The 21,993-nt window shown below is 38.9% G+C and overlaps 1 protein-coding gene across 1 annotated transcript; it reads left to right on the top strand.

Moving 5' to 3' along the window:
* The first annotated feature begins 421 nt into the window (after positions 1-421).
* On the top strand, positions 422-21,611 carry KCNMB3 (potassium calcium-activated channel subfamily M regulatory beta subunit 3). Its single transcript, XM_082394299.1, is given in 6 exon segments — positions 422-773; positions 776-815; positions 12,447-12,638; positions 15,929-15,993; positions 15,996-16,126; positions 20,543-21,611. Coding segments are annotated over 6 exon segments (561 nt in total). The 5' UTR covers positions 422-709; the 3' UTR covers positions 20,612-21,611.
* Positions 21,612-21,993: the final 382 nt, after the last annotated feature.

The following is a 21,993-nucleotide window of genomic DNA, read 5'->3' on the forward strand; positions in this document are numbered from 1 at the left end:
CACTATTGCGGCCTCTCTTGTTGCGGAGCACAGGCTCCAGATGCGCAGGCTCAGTAATTGTAGCTCACGGGCCCAGTTGCTCCGCGGCATGTGGGATCCTCCCAGCCCAGGTATCGAACCTGGGTACCCTGCATTGGCAGGCAGATTCTCAACCACTGCGCCACCAGGGAAGCCCAGAAACGAATTCTCTTAATCAGAACATGCAATTAACCAGAAAAAATCCATCCTCTGAGCTTGCACTCTAACAGAAAATTTATGAAAAAGGAAACGTGGCCAGGGCAAAACATTTCCTCTTTTTATAAACCTTGAACTGCGTATGTCTTTCGCAAATTATACAGGGTCCCTTGGGCCTCAGAACTTTCCACAAGCGTGTAGGTCTCTATGGCGATGCACCGGCTGCTGAAGCAGAACCCAGGTGATAAGGCGGCGGCAGGCATTGGGCGACCACGGGGAGAAGGTCTGGCTGCAGAAAACCACTTAGGGCCTTGAGCCTTTTGGACGGACCGCCCTGCCAGGAATCTGCAGAACCCCCAGACAGGCCTGCCCTAACCCCCCACCTCCCCAGGAGGGTGGGCACCGCACACCACCAGGTGGCAGCTCTGGAGGCGCACGTGCTTCCGATGGCTGCCTGCGCCGGGGACTGGTGGCTCCCCTGGGACCCCACTTCTGTTGCTGTGTAAACTTCACCCTTCTGGAGCCCTCAGAGGCTATGGCTCAGGTGGGAGGAGTCCATTTTGCCCAGCCCCCTGGTCTCATGCAGCTGTTCAGCATCCCCTGCAAATTACACTCCAGGGCGGCTGGAGACGCCAGGGGAGGTAAGTCACCACCGGAATCTCTCAGCTCTCATGGGCGTCTCGCTGAACAAGTGGCTAGAAGAGCGGCCATAAGGAGTTTGGGGGTTGAGTTTGGTCTTCATCCTCTGAGGGTGTCCACTTGTCATGCCTCCCAGGGGACCCTGGAGGCTTCCGCAGCAGCACTGCTATCCAGGGGTTGCATCCTTTCTTGTTGGCTTCCTCATCGAGGCTGCAAGTTTTTGGAGGCTGGGGATCTTTTTAAACTCCTCTGTGGCTCCCCAGCAGTAGAACATGGCCCGGCGCATAGTTGGTGCTCAACCAATGTCTGCTGGTTACATGAAATTACTACCAGCATTTGTCGCATTGGTGAGATCTGCTGGGGTCTTGGAGTCACAGCCTGGGTTCAAATCCAGCTCCATCACTGAAATAGCTGTATGACTGTGGGCAAGTCACTTAGCCTCTCTCCGCCCCATCCCCTTGTCTGCTGATGGAGATAGTAATGGTCTCTGCATGCCTTAGCATACTCTCTATGTACTACTTTCTATACTATTCCATTTCACATTTTAGCTGTGGTTATTAACCACCAGCCTCTACTATTTAAGGGGGAAGTGAGACAGGTTATCTTGAGGAGCAGGGGAATGCAAAGCAGAGGGGCTGTACTTCTGCCTGCCCCCAGGCGTGGGGCAGTGGGGCACTGAGAAGTGGGTACCAACATGGAGAGAAGAGCAATGCCTGAGGGTGTTTGAAGAATGAGATATTAAAACTTGCCAGCTTACTCCTGGGAGGGTACATTTCACAGCTAAGTTCACTCACTCTATCTGGAAACCTGGATGGTTTGTTAGTGGCTCAAGTGGAGCTGGGAGCTGAGAAAGTGGAAACAGTAAAGATCATAATGGTCATCACATTGCCCACTCCCATTGTTCTTTAACTACACTCATGGGTCTTTATGTATTTGGGAGAAAGAATGCAGGAGAGTGAGAGGTAGGGGTTTGGACGGAGGTTGGGGCTGGAGGAGGAAGGAACAAACCGAAGAAAGAGATAGAGGCAAAAACATTTCTCTCCTACAAGTGAACTAATGCTTTTGTGAGAAGACAATCAAAGTGAGCCATTGTATGGCAGAAGATCAAATGACAAACATGCAAGGGAACACTTTTTAATGCCCCATTCATAACATAATTAACTAGCTATCAGAGCAGTTGTGTTCTCCCCAAAGCAATACAGCATCCCATTTTCACTTCTGAAATGCACAGTTGGATCACCCATCTTGCCTCTTGCTGAACTTCATGAACCATGTCGACTTTTCTCAACCTCCTTTGCTGTTTCAAAAGAAGTTGTTAAATAATTTTGTAATTAAAAAATAGAAGGGTAAAAATAATTACCCAAATACCTGCAACACAAACAAATTACAGGGAAATATTTATTTAACATACCCAGCACTTAGAAATTACATACACATGTGAAATGAATGTCAGCTGAATTATCAAGCTTTGATCAACTGCATCATCCTTCTAAGGAACACTCTGCCCAAGTTACAGTGTTGGAGGGAGAGGCTGCGGGCTTCTGCAGGGATCACACCCAGATGAACATGTTCAAGCTCTTTGAAATTGAGTTTGCCTCATGCTAAGCCAGAAGGCACCTGTAGCAACTGCGGTAGTCAGGGCTGGTGGGAAAGTCAGTTCTGTCTGCAGGGGAGCAACAGGAAGGGGTGGGTAATGCCTCCAGGTAACACATTGGTTAGAAGTGAAGATTATTGCTGGCAAAGAGGAATGAAAGTGTTATTCACTCATCTCACTGGCTGGAGAACAAAATTAGATCACTCTTAAGCGCTTTGAGGTCCTTTGATGAAAGGTGCTTGTAAATACCACAAACTTAATTACAGGACTGTTTATGGCCTCAGAAAACTGGAAAAAACCTAATATTCAACTATAAGGAAATGGTTAAGGAAATTATGGTATATCCAATTCATGGAATATTATGTAGCCAACAGAAGGGTTACAGAGAATTGCTACCAACATGGGAAAGTGGTTATTATGTTAACTGAAAAATACAAGCTTAAAAAAAAAAAAATATATATATATCCAGTGTGATCTCATTCTATTTAAAACAATATAGACGAGGGGAATAACCCAGTAAGTGAATAATAATTCTCTCTGAGTGGTAGAACTGTAGGCGATTTTTATTCTCTTCTCTAGACTTACCCATATTTTCAAAGTTTCATAAAATGAGCATACAAAATAAGTTCATTACTGTTACAAATCCTTTGACATTTATTGATGCTTTCTTTATGGCTTAGTTTGTGGTTAGGTCTCAAATATTTCATGTATGTTTGAGAAGAATATATATTCTGTAGGGGACAATATTCTACCTTTATCATTTAGAAAAAGCTTGTTAATTGCTTTGCTCAAATCTATTTCCTTACTGATTTGTCTGGTTGAGCTATCAATTACTGGGGGAGTATGTAAAAATATGTCAGTCTGATAGTGGATTTTGTCTATTCCTATCGTTCTGTCAGTGAGGCAATGCTATCAGGTACATATAAATTAGTATCATTATATCTTCCAGGTGAATTGAACCTTAAATCAATGTCATTACCTTCTTTACTTCTAATAAAGCTTTTTAACCTTAACGTTCATATCACCTTGCTTTTCATTAGACTTTGCCTAACAAATTTCAACCTTTCTGTATATCAGTGTGTTTTATCTATTTTTTTAACATCTTTATTGGAGTATAATTGCTTCACATTGTTGTGTTAGCTGCTGCTGTATAACAAAGTGAATCAGCTATACATATACATATATCCCCATATCTCCTCCCTCTTGCGTTTCCCTCCCACCCTCCCTATCCCACCTCTCTAGGTGGTCACAAAGCACCGAGCTGATCTCCCTGTGCTATGCGGCTGCTTCCCACTAGCTATATATTTTACATTTGGTAGTGTATATATGTCCATGCCACTCTCACACTTCCTCCCAGCTTACCCTTCCCCCTCCCCTTGTCCACAAGTCCATTCTCTATGTCTGCGTCTTTATTCCTGTCCTGCCCCTAGGTTTTTCAGAGCCATTATTTTTTTTAGATTCCATATATATGTGTTAGCATACGATATTTGTTTTTCTCTTTCTGACGTACTTCACTCTGTATGACAGACTCTAGGTCCATCCACCTCACTACAGATAACTCAGTTTCGCTTCTTTTTATGGCTGAGTAATATTCCATTGTATATAAGCCACATCTTCTTTATCCATTCATCTGTCAATGGACACTTAGGTTGCTTACATGTCCTGGCTATTGTAAATAGTGCTGCAATGAACATTGTGGTACGTGACTCTTTTTGAATTGTGGTTTTCTCAGGGTATATGCCCAGTAGTGGGATTGCTGGGTTATATGGTAATTCTATTTTTAGTTTTTTAAGGAACCTCCATACTGTTCTCCATAGTGGCTGTATCAATTTACATTCCCACCCACAGTGCAAGAGGGTTCCCTTTTCTCCACACCCTCTCCAGCATTTGTTGTTTGTAGATTTTCTGATGATGCCCATTCTAACTGGTGTGAGGTGATACCTCATTGTAGTTTTGATTTGCATTGCTCTAATAATTAGTGATGTTGAGCATCCTTTCATGTGTTTGTTGGCAATCTGTATATCTTCTTTGGAGAAATGTCTATTTAGGTCTTCTGCCCATTTTTGGATTGGGTTGTTTGTTTTTTTTGATATTGAGCTGCATGAGCTGCTTGTATATTTTGGAGATCAATCCTTTGTCAGTTGCTTCGTTTGCAGATATTTTCTCCCATTCTGAGGGTTGTTTTTTTGTCTTGTTTATGGTTTCCTTTGCTGTGCCAAAGCTTTTAAGTTTCATTAGGTCCCATTTGTTTATTTTTATTTTTATTTCCCTTTCTCTGGGAGGTGGGTCAAAAAGGATCTTGCTGTGATTTATGTCATAGTGTGTTCTGCCTATGTTTTCATCTAAGAGTTTGATAGTGTCTGGACTTACATTTAGGTCTTTAATCCATTTTGAGTTTATTTTTGTATGTGGTGTTAGGGAGTGTTCTGATTTCACTCTTTTCCATGTAGCTGTCCAGTTTTCCCAGCACCACTTATTGAAGAGGCTGTCTTTTCTCCATTGTATATTTTTGCCTCCTTTATCAAAGATAAGGTGACCATATGTGCGTGGGTGTATCTCTGAGCTTTCTATCCTGTTCCATTGTTCTATATTTCTGTTTTTATGCCAGTACCATACTATCTTGATTACTGTCGCTTTGTAGTATAGTCTGAAGTCTGGGAGCCTGATTCCCCCAGCTCCGTTTTTCTTTCTCAAGATTGCTTTGGTTATTTGGGGTCTTTTGTGTTTCCATACAAATTGTGAACTTTTTTGTTCTAGTTCTGTGAAAAATGTCATTGGTAGTTTGATATGGATTGCACTGAATCTGTAGATTGCTTTGGGTAGTATAGTCATTTTCACAAAGTTGATTCTTCCAATCCAAGGGTATGGTATATCTCTTCATCTGTTTGTGTCATCTTTAATTTCTTTCAACAGTGTCTTATAGTTTTCTGCATATAGACCTTTTGTCTTCCTAGGTAGGTTTATTCCTAGGTATTTTATTCTTTTTGTTGCAGTGGTAAATGAGAGTGTTTCCTTAATTTTTCTTTCAGATTTTTCATCATTAGTGTATAGGAATACAAGAGATTTCTGTGCATTAATTTTGTATCCTGCTACTTTACCAAATTCATTGATTAGTCCTAGTAGTTTTCTGGTGGCATCTTTAGGATTCTGTATGTATAGTATCATGTCATCTGCAAACAGTGACAGTTTTACTTCTTCTTTTCCGACTTGGATTCCTTTTATTTCTTTTTCTTCTCTGATTTCTGTGGCTAAAACTTCCAAAACTATGTTGAATAATAGTGGTGAGAGTGGGCAACCTTGTCCTGTTCCTGATCTTGGTAGAAATGGTTTCAGTTTTTCACCATTGAGGACAATGTTGGCTGTGGGTTTGTCATATATGGCCTTCATTATGTTGAGGTAAGTTCCCTCTATGCCTACTTTCTGGAGGGTTTTTATCATAAATCGGTGTTGAGTTTTGTCAAAAGCTTTGTCTGCATCTGTTGAGATTATCATATGGTTTTTATCCTTCAATTTGTTAATATGGTGTATCACATTAATTGATTTGCATATATTGAAGAATCCTTTCATTCCTGGGATAAACCCCACTTGATCATGGTGTATGATCCTTTTAATGTGTTGTTGGATTCTGTTTGCTAGTGTTTTGTTGAGAATTTTTGCATCTGTGTTCATCAGTGATATTGGCCTGTAGTTTTCTTTCTTTGTGACATGTTTGTCTGGTTTTGGTATCAGGGTGATGGTGACCTCGTAGAATGAGTTTGGAAGTGTTCCTCCCTCTGCTATATTTTGGAAGATTTTGAGCAGGATACGTGTTAGCTCTTCTCTAAATGATTGATAGTATTCGCCTGTGAAGCCATCTGGTCCTGGGCTTTTGTTTGTTGGAAGATTTTTAATCACTGTTTCAATTTCAGTGCTTGTGATTGGTCTGTTTTTATTTTCTATTTCTTCCTGGTTCAGTCTCAGAAGATTGTGCTTTTCTAAGAATCTGTCCATTTCTTACAGGTTGTCCATTTTATTGGGATATAATTGCTTGTAGTAATCTCTTATGATTCTTTGTATTTCTGCAGTGTCAGTTGTTACTTCTCCTTTTTCATTTCTAATTCTGTTGATTTGAGTCTTCCCCCCTTTTTTCTTAATGAGTCTGGCTAATGGTTTATCAATTTTGTTTATCTTCTCAAAGACCCAGCTTTTAGTTTTATTGATCTTTGCTATTGTTTCCTTCATTTTTTTTCATTTATTTCTGATCTGATCTTTATGATTTCTTTCCTTCTGCTAACTTCGGGGTTTTTTTGTTCTTCTGTGGTAGTTATTTCCACTATTTTATCTTCCAGGTCACTTCTCTGTTCTTCTGCGTCAGTTATTCTGCTATTGATTCCTTCTAGAGAATTTTTAATTTCATTTATTGTGTTGTTCATCATTGTTTGTTTGCTCTTTAGTTCTTCTAGGCCCTTGTTAAACGTTTCTTGGATTTTCTCCATTGTATTTCCAAGTTTTTGGATCATCTTTACTATCATTACTCTGAATTCTTTTTCAGGTAGACTGCCTATTTCCTCTTCATTTGTTTGGCCTGGTGGTTCTTACCTTGCTCCTTCATCTGCTGTGTATTTCTGTCATCTCATTTTTTTTAACTTACTGTGTTTGGGGTCTCCTTTTCGCAGGCTGCAGGTTAGTAGTTCCCGTTGTTTTTGTTGTCTGCCCCCAGTGGCTAAGGTTGGTTCAGTGGGTTGTGTAGGCTTTCTGGTGGAGGGGACTGGTGCCTGTGTTCTGGTGGATAAGGCTGGATCTTGTCTTTCTGATGGGCAGGACCGCGTCCGGTGGTGTGCTTTGGGGTGTCTTATTATGATTTTAGGCAACCTCTCTGCTAATGGGTGGAGTTGTGTTCCTGTCTTGCTAGTTGTTTGGCATGCAGTGTCCAGCACTGGAGCTTGCTGGTCGTTGAGTGGAGCTGGGTCTTAGCGTTGAGACGGAGATCTCTGGGAGAGCTTTCACTGTTTGATATTACATGGGGCCAGGAGGTCTCTGGTGGTCCAGTGTCCTGAACTCGGCTCTCCCACCTCGGAGGCTCAGGGCTGACACCCAGCAAGAGCACGAAAACCCTGTCAGCCACACATCCAGATATGTGGGGAGTTTCTTGCCTTTTGGGAAGTCTGAGGTCTTCTGCCAGTGTTCAGTAGGTATTCTGTAGGAGTTGTTCCACATGTAGATGTATTTTTGATGTATTTGTGGAGAGGAAGGTGATCTCCATGTCTTACTCCTCCGCCATCTTGAAGATCCTCCCCATCTGTGTGTTTTAGATGTAAAAACATATATTTAAATCCAGTCGGACAACCTTTATATTTTAACTGGATCATTTAATCCATTTTGATTTATTGTAATTACTGGTGTACTTAGATTTATTTTATCATGTTTTTGTGCTTTCTATCTGTCTTGTCTTTTCCATGAGTTTTTCTTTTTCCCCTTCTTCCTTGCTTTCTTTTGGATTGATTTTTTCCCCCTTTCATTCTTTCTCTCTCTACTGGTTTGGAAGTTATATCACCTATTTGTACTCTTTTAGTGCATACTCCAGCAATTTTAGCATGCAGACTTGAACTTAAAAAGTGAAATCAATATCTTTATCATCTCCTCAAAAAATATTAGTAATTTAGAACACAGTAACACTGTCACCTCCTATAATGTACGTGCTCTTATAATGTATTTGTCTTTTAACCCCACAAGACGACATCATCACCATTATCATCATCATTTTAATTAAAAAAATTTAAAATTTAAATATTTAACTATTGAAGTTTTATTATTATTGTTATTTTGTAAGGTTTGTATCTTTACTTACCTATTTACTGCTGTAATTGCTCTTCATTTTTGACTAAATCTCAGCTCTTCTACCTGGATTGTTCTCCCTCTGCCTGAAGTAAATACTTGACCTTTTTCTTTAGTGAGGGTCTGTTGATGGCAAACTCAGCCTTGTGTGTGTCTGAAATGCCTTTATTTCATACTTATTCTTGAGAGGTTTTTGCTGAGTATAGAGTTCTGTTTTCTCTCAGCATATTGACAATATTCCTGTCTTCCGGCTTCTTTTCTTGTTATAGAGAAGTAAGCTTTCAGCCTAATTGTCATTCCTTTGAACTTAATCTGTCTTTTTCTCTGGCTGCTTTTAAGAATTTCTCTTGTCTTCGTGTCTGTGCAATATCTCTGTGATGTATACAGGTGTGGGTTTCATTTTATTTTATCCCACTTGGCTTCTGGAATCTGTGGACTGGGTCTTCATCAATTCTGTAATTTTATTGTTTTTTTAAAAATATTGCTTGGCTTTCTTCTCTTCTTTTTCTGGAATTCTGAACAGACTTTATGTTAGACCCTTTGTATCTATCTTCCATGCTTCTTAACCTTTCTTCAATATTTTCCATTAAAGAAATCTCTGTATTATACTTTAGCTAAAGTATATTTAGCAATATACTTTATTTATTTTGCAGGTCCATCTATTTACTAATTATCTTTTCAGATGTATCTAATCTAACTGTTAAATCTGTCCATTGATTTTTTTATTGAAGTATAATTTACAATGTTTTAGGTGTACAGCAAAGTGATTCACATATATATAATATATATATTATATGTATATATTCTTTTTCAAATTCTTTTCCATTATAAGTTATTACAAGATATTGAATATAGTTTCCTGTGCTCTACAGTAGGTCCTTGTTGTCCATTGAGCTTTTTATGTCAATTATTTTATTTTTTATTTCTAGAAATTCTGTTTGGTTCTTTTTAATATTGCCTTGGTCATGTTTTAGAGTCTTTTGCTCTTTCTGATATCCAATCCCTCCTTTATTTCTTCAAGCATATTGTAGATATATTTTTATATATTGTCCAATATCGGAAGTTTGTTTTTGGATCTGATTCTGTTGCTACTTTTTCTCACTCCAATGTCCTTATTGTGTGCTTTATGACTTTAGAATGAGAGTACATACTCCTTGAAACTTTATAGGATTCCTTCGAGACCTAGGTTGAAGGTGATCTCCTCCAGAGAATTTATATCTTTGCTTCTGCTAGCTGCCAGAAGGCACTAACTACTTGAGATAAGATTAAGTGAAATTCTTAGCTTGAGGGTTTTAGATTTCCCAGGTAGTGTGAATTCTGGCTATAAACTCTCTTAAGGATCACCTTAAGGTTATGAAATCTCAGGGGAGATTATAGTTTTCCTCCTGTACTCAGTGTCAGGTTAGAGTAAGGCATTTTCCTTGCAGTCTCCTAGGGAGTTGTGTGTGGGAGGGAGGTGGCTACTTCCAATTCAGCCTTACACTGAGTACGAGGTCTTATGGGTCCCAGCTCTCGTTGAGAGCATTACCTCCCACACCTTTGATAGGCCCTGGGCATTGTCTTCTGTCCCTGTGTCTCCCCCAACCCCGAAACTGTGAGACTGAAGCTCAAGGTCACCAAGTTCTGCAAATGTCCTCAAGGTTAAAATTTGCTCCAGTCTACTTTCCCTTCTGGGTTCCTACTTTCACATAGTTTTTGTCCTTTGAGTATTTTAAACTCGTTTTTTAAGCTTTGACCAGAATTTTTATTGTTTACAGTTAAAGTGCGTATCTAGTCCATTTTGCTGGAGAAATGGAAGACTATTATTATTACAACAATGAAAGTATAGCTGTGTGGGCTTCCCTGGTGGTGCAGTGGTTAAGAATCCGTCTGCCAATGCAGGGGACATGCGTTCGATCCCTGGTCTGGGAAGATCCCACATGCCGCACAGCAACTAAGCCCGTGCGCCACAACTACTGAGCCCGCGTGCTTAGAGCCCGTGCTCTGCATCAGGAGAAGCCAGCGCAATGAGAAGCCCGTGCACCGCAACGAACAGTAGCCCCTGCTCGCCGCAACTAGACTGCGTGCAGCAACGAAGACCCAACACAGCCAAAAATAAATAAATAAATTTATTTTTTAAAAAAAGTAGAAATCAGCATTTTTGTGAGAAATTTCATGATTTTTAAAGTGTTAGCAACGAATCCCACATTAAAAAAAAAAAAAAAAAACCACACACAGAGAAAAGGCCAAACAGAACACATCTGTGGGCTGGATACTGTCCATGGGTCACCAGTTGGCAACCTTTGTTTTGGACTTTGATCCCTGGACGCCCCCTTGTGAAAGAATTTATCACCTCCTTTGCTAGAGCAGAACAGAGAGAGGGAGAGAAGAGGCGTAGGGCCACTTGAGTGGAGCTGTATGAGGACAGAGGAGAGGTGGGCGAGGGAGACGCCAGCAGCGAAGCCCTCACTGTTCTGAACGGACTGGGCCCTGGGCCAGAAAGCCATGTGGTGGATGTGCTGCCTTCTCAACAGCTGGATATGAAAGAACAAGTCAGATCCTACTTCAGGATGCTATTAATTCCAAACGTGAGCTTGCGGAGTCATTCTTTCCATATGGAATTCATAAAAGAATGTAAAAAATATTTTCAGGGGAAATATGCAATTTCCCTGGAAGATAAGTAAGTTTATAACACTATTTACATAAAATGAATGAAAGCTACTTATAGGTAATTCTTTCCTAGTCATTGATTAAACAGATCTCTAAAGACTTAACCCAGGCAACATTCCTTAGTTTTGTTACATGAAAAAAAAAATTTATAACACATCATTTTAGCTTGTTTAGATGGACTTTTAACCATGCTCTGAATATAAGATCTCATTGTGTTGCATCAAGCCTGCTTACAACCCTCAGGTGGGCGGCAAGCGGGATCATCCCTCCATCCCCCATGGGTTGGTAAATGTTCCCATTTTTTTTTTTTAACATTTGTCAAAAAACGCTTTATGACTGAAATACGACAAATGGCACATATTTAAAGTGTGCCATTTGGTAAGTTTTGACATATGTGTATACCAGTGAAACCATCACACAATCAAGATAAAAAACATATCCATCACCTACTACCATGAAAGTTTCCTTTTGCATCCTCTTCCAACCCCCAGGTAACCGCTAATCTGCTTTCTGTCACTAAAGATAAGTTTGCATTTTCTAGAATTTTGTAGGAATGGAATCATACAGTGTGGCCTCTTTTGTTTGGCTTTTTTCACTCAGCATAATTATTTTGAGGTTCATCATGGGTACTGTGTTTATCAGTTCTCTTGCTGAGTATTATTCCATTGTATGAATGTAAAAGTTTATACTTGTCGATAAAAATTTGGGTTGTTTTCAGTTTTGGGCTCCTTACAAATGGGGTGCCATGAACATCGGTGTACAAGTCTTTGTATGATCATACGCTTTCATTTTGCTTGGTAAATAAATACGTAGGAATGGAACACCTGGGTCATAGGGTCCCATATATGTTTAACTTTTTTAGGAAATACCAACTGTTTTCCAAGGTGGTTATACTGTTTTATATGCCCATCAGTAGTGTAGGAGAGTTCCAGTTCCTTCACATCATCTCCAACACTTGGTATTGTCTGTCTTTTTGGTTAAACCCATTCTAGTGGGGGTGATATGGTATCTCCGTGTGGTTTTAATGTACAAGTTACTAATGAGCATCTTTTTATGTGCTTATTTGCTCTTTATGTAACTTCTTTGAAGTGGCTGTTGAAATCGTTAACTGGATTGTGTGGCATTACTGAGTTTGAGAGTTCTTTATGTGTTCTGGATTCAAGTCCTTTATCAGATAAATGATTTGCCAATATTTTCTTCCTGTCTGGGCTTGTTTTTCATTCTTTTAACAGTGTCTTTTGAAGAGCAGAAATTTTAAATTTTGATGAAGTCCAATTTACCAGTTTGTTCTCTTTCAGATTGTGCTTGTGTGTTGTATCTAAGAAATATTTGCCTAAACCAAGATGATAAAGGATTTGTTTTCTTCTAGAAATGTTAGAATTTAAACTTAGGCTTTTAAAAACAAATAGTTTATTTGCTTAATTTTTAAAATTGAAGTATAACTGACCTACAACACTATGCTAGTTCCAGGTGCACAACATAGTGATTCAATATTTCTATATTCTACAGAATAATCACCACTGTTCCCAATTCTTTATGAGCTTACTGAAATATCTCCTTCCCTCTTCCCACAAAGGACAGCCTTTTCTACCTCAGGGAGGAAGAGAAACATAGACCACAATGACGGAGACCCGCCAGATGTGCACAGGAAGCTGCCATCCAGTGGTGCAGAGGACCGAGCCATGCTGCTAGGGTTTGCAATGATAGGTTTCTCTGTCCTAATGTTCTTCTTGCTTGGAATAACCATTCTAAAGCCCTTCATGCTCAGGTAAGAAACAGAGAGAGACCTAGAATTTCCAGTTCAAATCAGGTGCAAGCACAGTGGTAGAGGAGGGGAGGGGAGGCTGGCTTTGGTTTCTCCAGAATCCCTGTTCCTCTCTCAGTGCTGAGTGTGGAGGAAGAGGTGGTAGGAAAGCGGAAGATACTCCTTTGCCGCTCCCCTCCTCCAATCTCAAAATTCTTTCAACAATGGTCCACATATTAGATATTTCTGTAGGTAGTAAAGTCTTTCTTTAACATGTAGATATCACAGGGAAGGGGATGAGCATGAGCTTTTGCATGAGCATAACAGAAGTTTTTTGAGTTTGATAATATCTACCTGGCACATAGTAGTTGCTCAATAAATATTAGTTTTCTTCCTTTTAAGTAGTTTCCTTAGTAAATACATGTAATAAGTTACCATTTATTAACTACATATTATATGTCAAATATATATTATATTTTATCCTATTTAAACCTATAGCAAGTCCATGATGGAAGCGTTATTTTATTACTTAACTTTCATTTTATGAATGAGAAAGCTGAGGCTCAGAAAGGCCAAGTAGAATACCCAAGGTCATATAGCCAGTAAAGAATCTGCCTATTCATTCTGATATAAGGCTGCTTGCCTCCTGATACTTAACTGAAGTTTGCTGCAGTGAGGAGGATGGGAGTGTTGATTAGGGCTGTAGAGGAGCTGTTTAATTTTGGAGACTGGCTCACACAACATGGGGTACTTTGGAGGAGGGCGGCACTGGGTAGGGGGTAAGCAAGGTATACCTCCCCTTTGGCTAGCCAAAGAGCAACAGAAGGCCCGGGGATATGGGAAGAGGGAGGCCTAGGAGTTCAGTGAAGAAAAAGGGTCATAGAAAAGGAACTGTGTGGCCTGCTTTTGTTATTCTGATATCAGATTCATCTCCCACCACTCCTGGGTTACCATTGTTAGGGCAATAATATGGAGGTTATCCTCCACTATAGCACCCAGTGCCACCATTAGAAGGATTCCAGGGGAATTGTCTCTCTGATATTAGCAGCAGGAGAATCTGTTCTGCTGCTGATCAACCAGTTTGCTTTTATTCAGTGGACACCAGGAATCTTTTATCTGGTTGTGTTTCCTTCATTGCTTTGGCTGCTAGGAAGCTCAGAGCCAAATCTGTGGCCCAGCTTTTATAACTATAGGGGATCTTATGGTCTGGAGGCTACATGTTTGTACCTCACTCTTGCCTTCATTCTAGCTTTCTACCTTCCTTTTCCTGTTACTCCATTTTCCATCTATATATCTATATCTGCATTATATACATCTACATAAGTTCAATAAATGTGTGAGTGTGTGCATGTGTGTGCAGGTCAGATTATGTTTTTTAAATGTGATATGTGATATATTTGGGAGATGGTTTGAAGTTACCTTCTGTAAGCTAGTACCAAACTGTTACTCATATTTAAAACTTACTTTTCTACGCATTTCTGGAAATAGTTTGCTGGAAGTAATTAAGGGAATGTTTAAGAGTGGTGAGTTCTCATCTCTCTTGCCTTGTGATCTTGTGCCACCAGAGAATAGTTTTGCTTCATAAAAGATGAAAGTTTTGCTTCATAAAAGTTGAGAGGCTTGGGTAGCTCATACCTATCCCCACTCCCTTATACCCTCATTTCTCAGTCAAACGATGGAATTTGTCTATTTGTAGACAAATAGACGCACAATACTATTGAAAGAACATGCTGAATGTTTCAGCCTTAAATACATTCCTGGTTCTACCTGAAAGCCTCTGGCCTGGCCCTTGTACATAGGAAAGAATATCCCACTCTCTATATTGGAGCTTCCTGAAATCTTCAAGGAAGGTTCAAATCAAACTCTGTTTGGCACTTGGTTAGGATTTAGAGAGTTTTAAGTTCTAACACAGAAAGGCAGACAGCTCTAAATACTTTAAGATGCCTGGTCTAAATAAGTAGAGAAATTAATTTTGTGAAAATCAGGTCAGTGCTAAACCTGTGAAAGGACCTTATTTTCCATTTTTGTATTTTCACTTGCCCAGTATTTTATCCTTCTAAGGCCATATCTAGTGATTTTTTTTTTTTATGCCCTGGGCCTTGAGATCATGTTAAAATGCACTGTGTGTCACGGGCTTGTTATGTTAATAAAGAAAAATGATTACATACAGTCCAAGATCTTAATGAGAGCGCAGTCTGAACCTAGCTAAACAATGCTTTTCAAACATTCTGGCTTTAGAATTTGCTAATCTAACTTCTTGTGTTTAAGGCACAGGGAAATAAACACAAAGACTCACCTAGATGTGAGTGTGAGGATACATGAGGAGGTGGACCTGTGCATTCAATCAGAGCCTTTCCTCTCACTCTCGTTTACTTTATCTTGGACCTGTTCTCTAACTATTTTATGCACAAGTGTCCTTTCTCTTCAACACCACCGCAAAGTCTTCATGGGCAGGAATTTTGTCTACCCCATCTCACTGCCCCTGTGACATCCTGTATATGCAGTGCATGTGCAAATTCTCAAGGAATGTTTTCCAAGTAAAATTTAATTCAGTACAACACGTATTGAGCCTCTACTGTGTGAGAGGCATTGTGCTTTATGCTTTGAGGAACATAAAGACGAATAGGATATAGTTCTTGACCTTAAGGAAATTACTAATAGTAAAAACATGGCAAGTTTTCTAATGAGAGATTCCCCGTATGATTTGCATTTGCCTCTTTGGAAGTAGAGTGGAATTGTACCTTGTTACCACGGCTTTCGGAGGCTATGTTGTCTAAGAGCCCTGTGGTTGGACTCCTTCCAAAGGCACGTTTTCACCAGGACAAGCCAGTGGGTGCATCTTGAGATGATGAGGCAGGAGAGATAAGATTTCTGAGTGTGAATCTTTGTGGTTATGGTATTTAGGATAATATTGCTCAAAGTGTGGTTCTCCAAATACCTGCAACTTAAATACTATTAAATATACAGATTCCTGGGCCTCAACTTGGATCAACTGAACCCGAATCCCTGGGAGTGAAGTCATAGAACCCACGTTTTAACAAATTCTTCATTCTAAGAAACCCACTCAGGTGATTCTGAAGTTTGAAAACCATTGATCTATAGTGAGAAATATGCAAGGAGGGTCATAATTGAGATGGAACTTGGCACTTTGCTGCTGTTTGTCCCATTGCAAGGTTCTCCATGCTCCCAAATCATTAGATGCCTTCTGTAATCATCCTACGTTGCTTTGAAATAGATGCCTTGGGTTACCACATTAGAAATATAGGACTAAATTTTCTAGGGGTGAAAATCATTTATTTTTTTCCAAATTGAAGCACCCAGAGAGAAGAATCTAACTGCACTATCATCCACACGTACATCTTGGACGACTGGATGGACTGTCTTTCACCTGTGGTGTGGACTGCCGATGTCAGGGCAAGTACCCCTGTCTGCAGGTGTTTGTGAACCTCACCCCTTCAGGTCAGAAAGTGCTCCTACAGTATAATGCAGAGGCTGTCCAGATAAATTCCAAGGTAGCGTAAAGTTCATGCAATGAAACAGTTCTAATTATGGCAGCTTTTCCATGGCAGACTGTCCCTAGCAAGGTGCAGTAGCCATCTCTAGATAAATCTGTTTTCTTCCAGTGAACATTGTGACAATGACCCAATCAGGATAAATGAAGCTAAAAGCATTCTTGGAGGAAAAATGGGGTATATAGAAAAGAGAGGTCACATTGGTGTCTGGAATTTAAAGACTGGGCCAATGAACAGAGTTATTTATAATTCTTATTTTTGGAGGTCCCATTCCCCATCATATCGAAAAAGTTAAAATGTACTTACAGTCCACCTGAAATCAAACAAGTAATTTTTCTTATCAAAGAAGTTAAAAGATTATCCTTTAAAGGGTACTGAACAGGTTCATATGATTTAAAGGATACATTTTCACATAACTATAAAAGTTGAGTTGTATTAGATTAGTTGACATTTTACAGTGTTGTGTTTACTTAAGCACTAATTTCAATCTGATGAGTTTGGTTTTCTATTTTGGATGCAATAATCTTTAAGCTCTCAAACAGTTTTGTGGGCCCTTGGCACAGTGTCGTGAGTGCTTAGTGGATATGGCGATAAACCTCAATGTCTTTATTCCCACATCCTGTTTAGTGCTCAGAAATGGCCATTTCACTATTTGCCCTCCTGGCAACCCTTCCCCATGAGCTATGTAATAGGTTTCATCACCTTCTGAGATTAAAACTCCTCACAGCTTCAGTCTGAAGCGATTTCAGAATTTAAACTTTTGTTTAAGCGCTTGTTTTCGGAGACAGTGCCCTCACCTTTCTCCCTCCTCCATATTCCTAGTGCTTCTGTACACCTAAGTGCTACTGGGATAGAAATGATTTGCTCGACAGTGCTCTGAACATAGAGGAATTCTTTGATCACAAAATGGGACCCCCTTTTCATGCTTCCACACTCCAGACAGCCAATCCGAAGACGTCATTCTCATAAAAAACATGACCAAATGGTTATCTTCCACTGTTTATTTTGGCCTTCATGACTGATAGATGGCGCCCTGACAGTTGGCATGGTGAGATTAACACAACACCTGTCCCTCTGATGTGAAGAATATAGCACTGCACTCAGAGACGAGGTAAGTGACAAAGTTCCTTACATGGCACAGCATCAATTCAAACTGTGGAGTGCTGGGAGGAGCAAAGGAAGGAGCAGAGAAATCTTAAGCTGGTGGCCAAATTAAAGTCCGGGCCTTCAGATACCTGCAATTTCTGCACTTGAGGACCTAATTATGCCTGCTTGCAAACTAACCATGTAGAAGCAAGGTATGACATTTCATGTGGGAAAGACAAATCTCATTAAGAAGTCTCATTATGTATTTATTTATTCTATAAATACATATAAATTCACCATGTTTTTTTACTCCAAATCTCTCCACATCAGCCAGGGAAGCACTCTTTGTTTCCACAGGGCAAACTGAGCTCGCAGTCACTGTGCTTCCTCTAGTATCAGCTCTAGCTAGAACTCGTCATCGTGGAAATAAACGATGAGGGTTTCTAACCTACTGAGCACTGAACAGCCAGTCTAGTTCTATGCAACATAGTTCACATTAAAACATTTCTCCAAGAAGTCTTAGTGAAGAGCAGTTCATTCACTGTAGGAAGATAATAATCTGATAATTTCAGAAAATGTGTACCTACTGTTTTACCTCACCATCCATGAGAAAGGAGGAAAGCCGCTGCCTAGGAAATTCACTAAGCTTAGCCTTATTTGTACTTAACCTTGCCGTGTACCATGTGATTTTTCTTTGAGCGACAAGTTTTTCTAATTATGCTTTCCGTAAGCGCATTTTGTTCTTCGTGTACATTCTGGAGGGAGTGGGAGAGATAGCTAGAAATGTGTTATGAAGTAGGGAGAAGCTGTACTGGATGGAATTTAACATTCACCTCAGGTAATCCGCATCACAGAAAAGTCCCACATGGATAGTCAACAATTGTCCGTACTTTAATTAATGAATCAACCATGGTTATTAAATACTGTCACAAGACTCTCCCAACAAGTGCTTTCCAGGTTAAGCTGAATATGAGTTGAAAACAGAGTTCGTTCTGAAACCAGTGTTCCTCAAAGTATCTTTACAATTTTACTAAAAAAATTGTACATCATGGACAATAGAAAGAATGACTTTTGAAACAACTTTTATACGTAGATGTAATCAAAACAGAAACTTTGACTCTAAGCCAATTTAATTCCTTTTAGCAAATAAGTGCAAGTCACACATTATTAAATAAACTGAATAATAGAGCACTATTGACTTCACCAGCAGTGAACAATTTTGGTGTTTTCTCCTCTTTCTAGTGTGGAATAGTGGAGAGAACATGTATCTCAGAGTACAATTTTTTTGCATTTGTAGGCCATAATTACAACTTTTCAGATATGTATCCTTGGGCAATTCAGCTGAACAGGTTGAGCCACTCTTATCTATAAAATGGGGATGATCTCTTCTTTCATGAGGTTATTTTTAGGGAAGAAACAAGGAAGAGTATGTAAAACACCTAGCTTAGTTTCTGGTACGTAGTAGAGGTGCTCAAAAATGTTAGTAGATAACAAAACTTTTGCTAAGTTTCAGTTTTCAGTCAGCCTTATCCCTCTTCTGGGTATATACCCAAAGGAAATGAAATCAGTACCTCCAAGAAATATCTGCATTCCCATGTTCACTGCAGCTCTATTCACAACAGCCAAGATATGGAAACAACCTAAGTGTCCATCAACAGATGAATAAATTGTATATATATATATATATATATATATATATATATATATATATATATATATATATATATATATATAAAATGTGTGTATAAATACATGCAATGGAATATTTTTCAGCCTTAAAATAAAGGAGATCCTGCCATTTGCAACAACATGGATGAACCTGGAGGGCATTGTGCTAAGTAAAATAATTCAGACACAGAAAGGAAAAAACTGCATTTCACTTATATGTAGAATCTAAAAAAGTCAAATACATAGAAAGCAGAGAGCAGAATGCTGGTTACCAGGGGTGGGGAGGTGGGGGAAACTGGGGAGATGTTGGTTAAAGGGTACAAACTTTGTTACAAGATGAATAAATGTCGAGATCTAATTTACAGCATGATGACTATAGTTAATAATACTGTACTGAATACTGGAAATTTGCTAAGAGAATAGAGTTTAGGTGCTCTCATCACGCACACACACAAAAGGTAACTATGTGAGGAGATGATACGTTAATTGGCTTGACTGTAGCAATCATTTCACTATGTATACGTATATCAAATCATCATATTGTAAACCTTAAGTATACACAATTCTTATTAAAAATAAATTCATTCGGTCTTGGTACCTTTTGTTGGACAGCTGGGTATAGGGGCTGGGGTAGGGAGCTGCAGGAAAGGATTCCTCCCCACCTTCTCTTGGCTAAATATCATATGCATTTAAGGTCCAGAACATGCTGTTTAAAAGGTCGTAATAAATTATTTTGTATGCCAAAGACTTCCCCGTAATAAAATATATGTATGCGTACACACTTTAAATCATTCTGTAAATTGAGATTCTCTAGATTTCTTAAATTAAGGGCACACATATCTATTCCATTTCTTAGTAAGTTTGACACCCATCTAACAATATGCAGTTCTTTGGATTTTTCTTCTAAAAAATTCAAAACAGTCTGAAACCTGAAGTGTATGAAAGTGTGAAACCTAAAGTGTTTCAAATACTACAATTTTCCATTTATATAGTGGCTACTTGGTTCATCTCAGGAAAGAGGGACATTATGCTTGAAGAACAAAAAGTCAGTTTACAACAATGTTAACTCAGTCACTCTAACCATATGGCAGATAAACAAAATTTTAGCAATTATTTGCTGTGAATTGCTTAGAAGTACTAAATATCAATGCCCATGTGCATTACTGGTCCAAGAAAAGCCCAGACTTACCTTTTGCAAGGTTTATGATAGCTGAATGCAAAACCAGTTTGCTTCTAGCCGAACTTCACTTTTAGGTTCTAGTCATCAACTGACTTGGGAAAAAGTCTGTCCACACATACAAACACATTCATACATGTATGTGTACACATATATTTCTGCTTAAAATACAAGCACATAATTCTTCATGCTTAAAGGAAGTCAGTTAATATTTAAACAGGTATTTCTCTAATATTCATCACTTTACTGGGACAGAAAAATTGGCTTTTAAGGCATAATAGTTTCAGGTTTTTAGTCAACTATACTTAGTCATTATTGACAAGAACTCAAATTCAGCTAAATTTTGATTATTAGCAACACTGGTTTGCTGTTAAGTATTAAAAAGAAGTGGCAAAACATAATTATCACAGTTTTTTGTTTAACATATAGTACACTAAGGATTGTTTGGACACAAGTCAAAGTAATATTTTTTTTTTAATAAACAGCGTGATGTTACAGACTGCAAAGTTAAAGTAAAGCAGACATTGACAGTTTCTGATGAGCACAAACAGTAAGTGCAGTCACAGGCCAAACTTCTTGCCAGGAACAGCAAGACTGGGGAGAGGTCTTAAATTTAGTGACACTGTATTATTCTATATTCTCAGTACAATAACACATGCACTTGCTGTGCCAAATACTTTTTGGGCCATCATTAAAAGAACATTTAAAAACATTTTCCTCCTAACTAATGCAGTATACCACAGGACTCCAACTCATTGAATGACAAAATATAGTGAAATAGATTTGCTACAATAAATCGGGCTAAGGAGGGTGATGGGAACTCCTTTTTGAAGCTTCCAAAGTCAACATTTGATGTATCAGTAGTCTAATTTTGGTAGTGCCACATTCCCAAGATGTTAAAGTGTTACGTTCTAAAAGCATACATTCTTTTAGATTTTATTCAATCCAATAAAGTCTGAGGACTGCGTCACATTGAAACCATTAACTGCATTTGAAACTTTGGTTCCATAGCCAAAAACATTTCTACAAATCAGATGAAGGCCAAGCTGTCCAAAACTCTTAGGAACATAAATCTGGTAAGAGGATTTTTCTTATGAAATCAATGGATAGTGACCACATTTGGAAATTTATACTAGAATTAAGTTTAGTCTTATTAAAGATATTCTGAGAAAATAATAAAACATTGAAGGTTTTCTGCCTCCTTGCTATCCTAGAAGGATTAACAAAAGTAAGAATCACCTAAAAGTATACATGGCTCTTAGCATAACCACAAAATTATTGTAGTGAGAGATTAAATAATGTTTTAGATAGATTCATAAACTTAATTTAATGCTTACAAAATGCATTACCCTCCCCATACTTACCAACATGAGGACTGGAGTCTACTGTTGGTAGTGAAAATCAGCTACCAAACTACACTAATATGTACAGTGGACTGATTTTACTTTTTTCTTCCCTGCTAAAACTCTTAAGTGTAGTTGTGTAAAAATTAAGTCGTAAGATTTTCTTATGGCTCGTAACTATCACTTTATGCTAACTAGCATGGCTGAAATATGAACATATCTAAAACCAAGCAAAAGGAATGGCGCTGCATTGATTAAAAAGTGCAAAACCTTACTCAAGTGGAGTACTTGAAGGAAATAAGCTTGTTTAAAAACTAACATCCCAACTTGGGAAACTCCTAATCAATTTTAAACTCTTCTGAATTTTAGAACCTTGATGTTTACACCTTTTATAAAAGATGCCTCTTGACTAGGGCTAGCAAGCACTGTGTATACAAATAGAAATGTCTGCAAATATACACACACCAATTTCACTAATAATAAAGAAAACAAAACTAATTTCAAATGCCGAATTCAAGAACCTAGTACCATGAACCTCCTGGCACTACTGCCTTTTCCTAATGGTTGGAGCAATGATTAAATTTTAACACAAA

Source organism: Balaenoptera borealis, assembly GCF_965194805.1.
Source record: "Balaenoptera borealis genome assembly, chromosome: 5".
Taxonomy (NCBI): domain Eukaryota; kingdom Metazoa; phylum Chordata; class Mammalia; order Artiodactyla; family Balaenopteridae; genus Balaenoptera; species Balaenoptera borealis.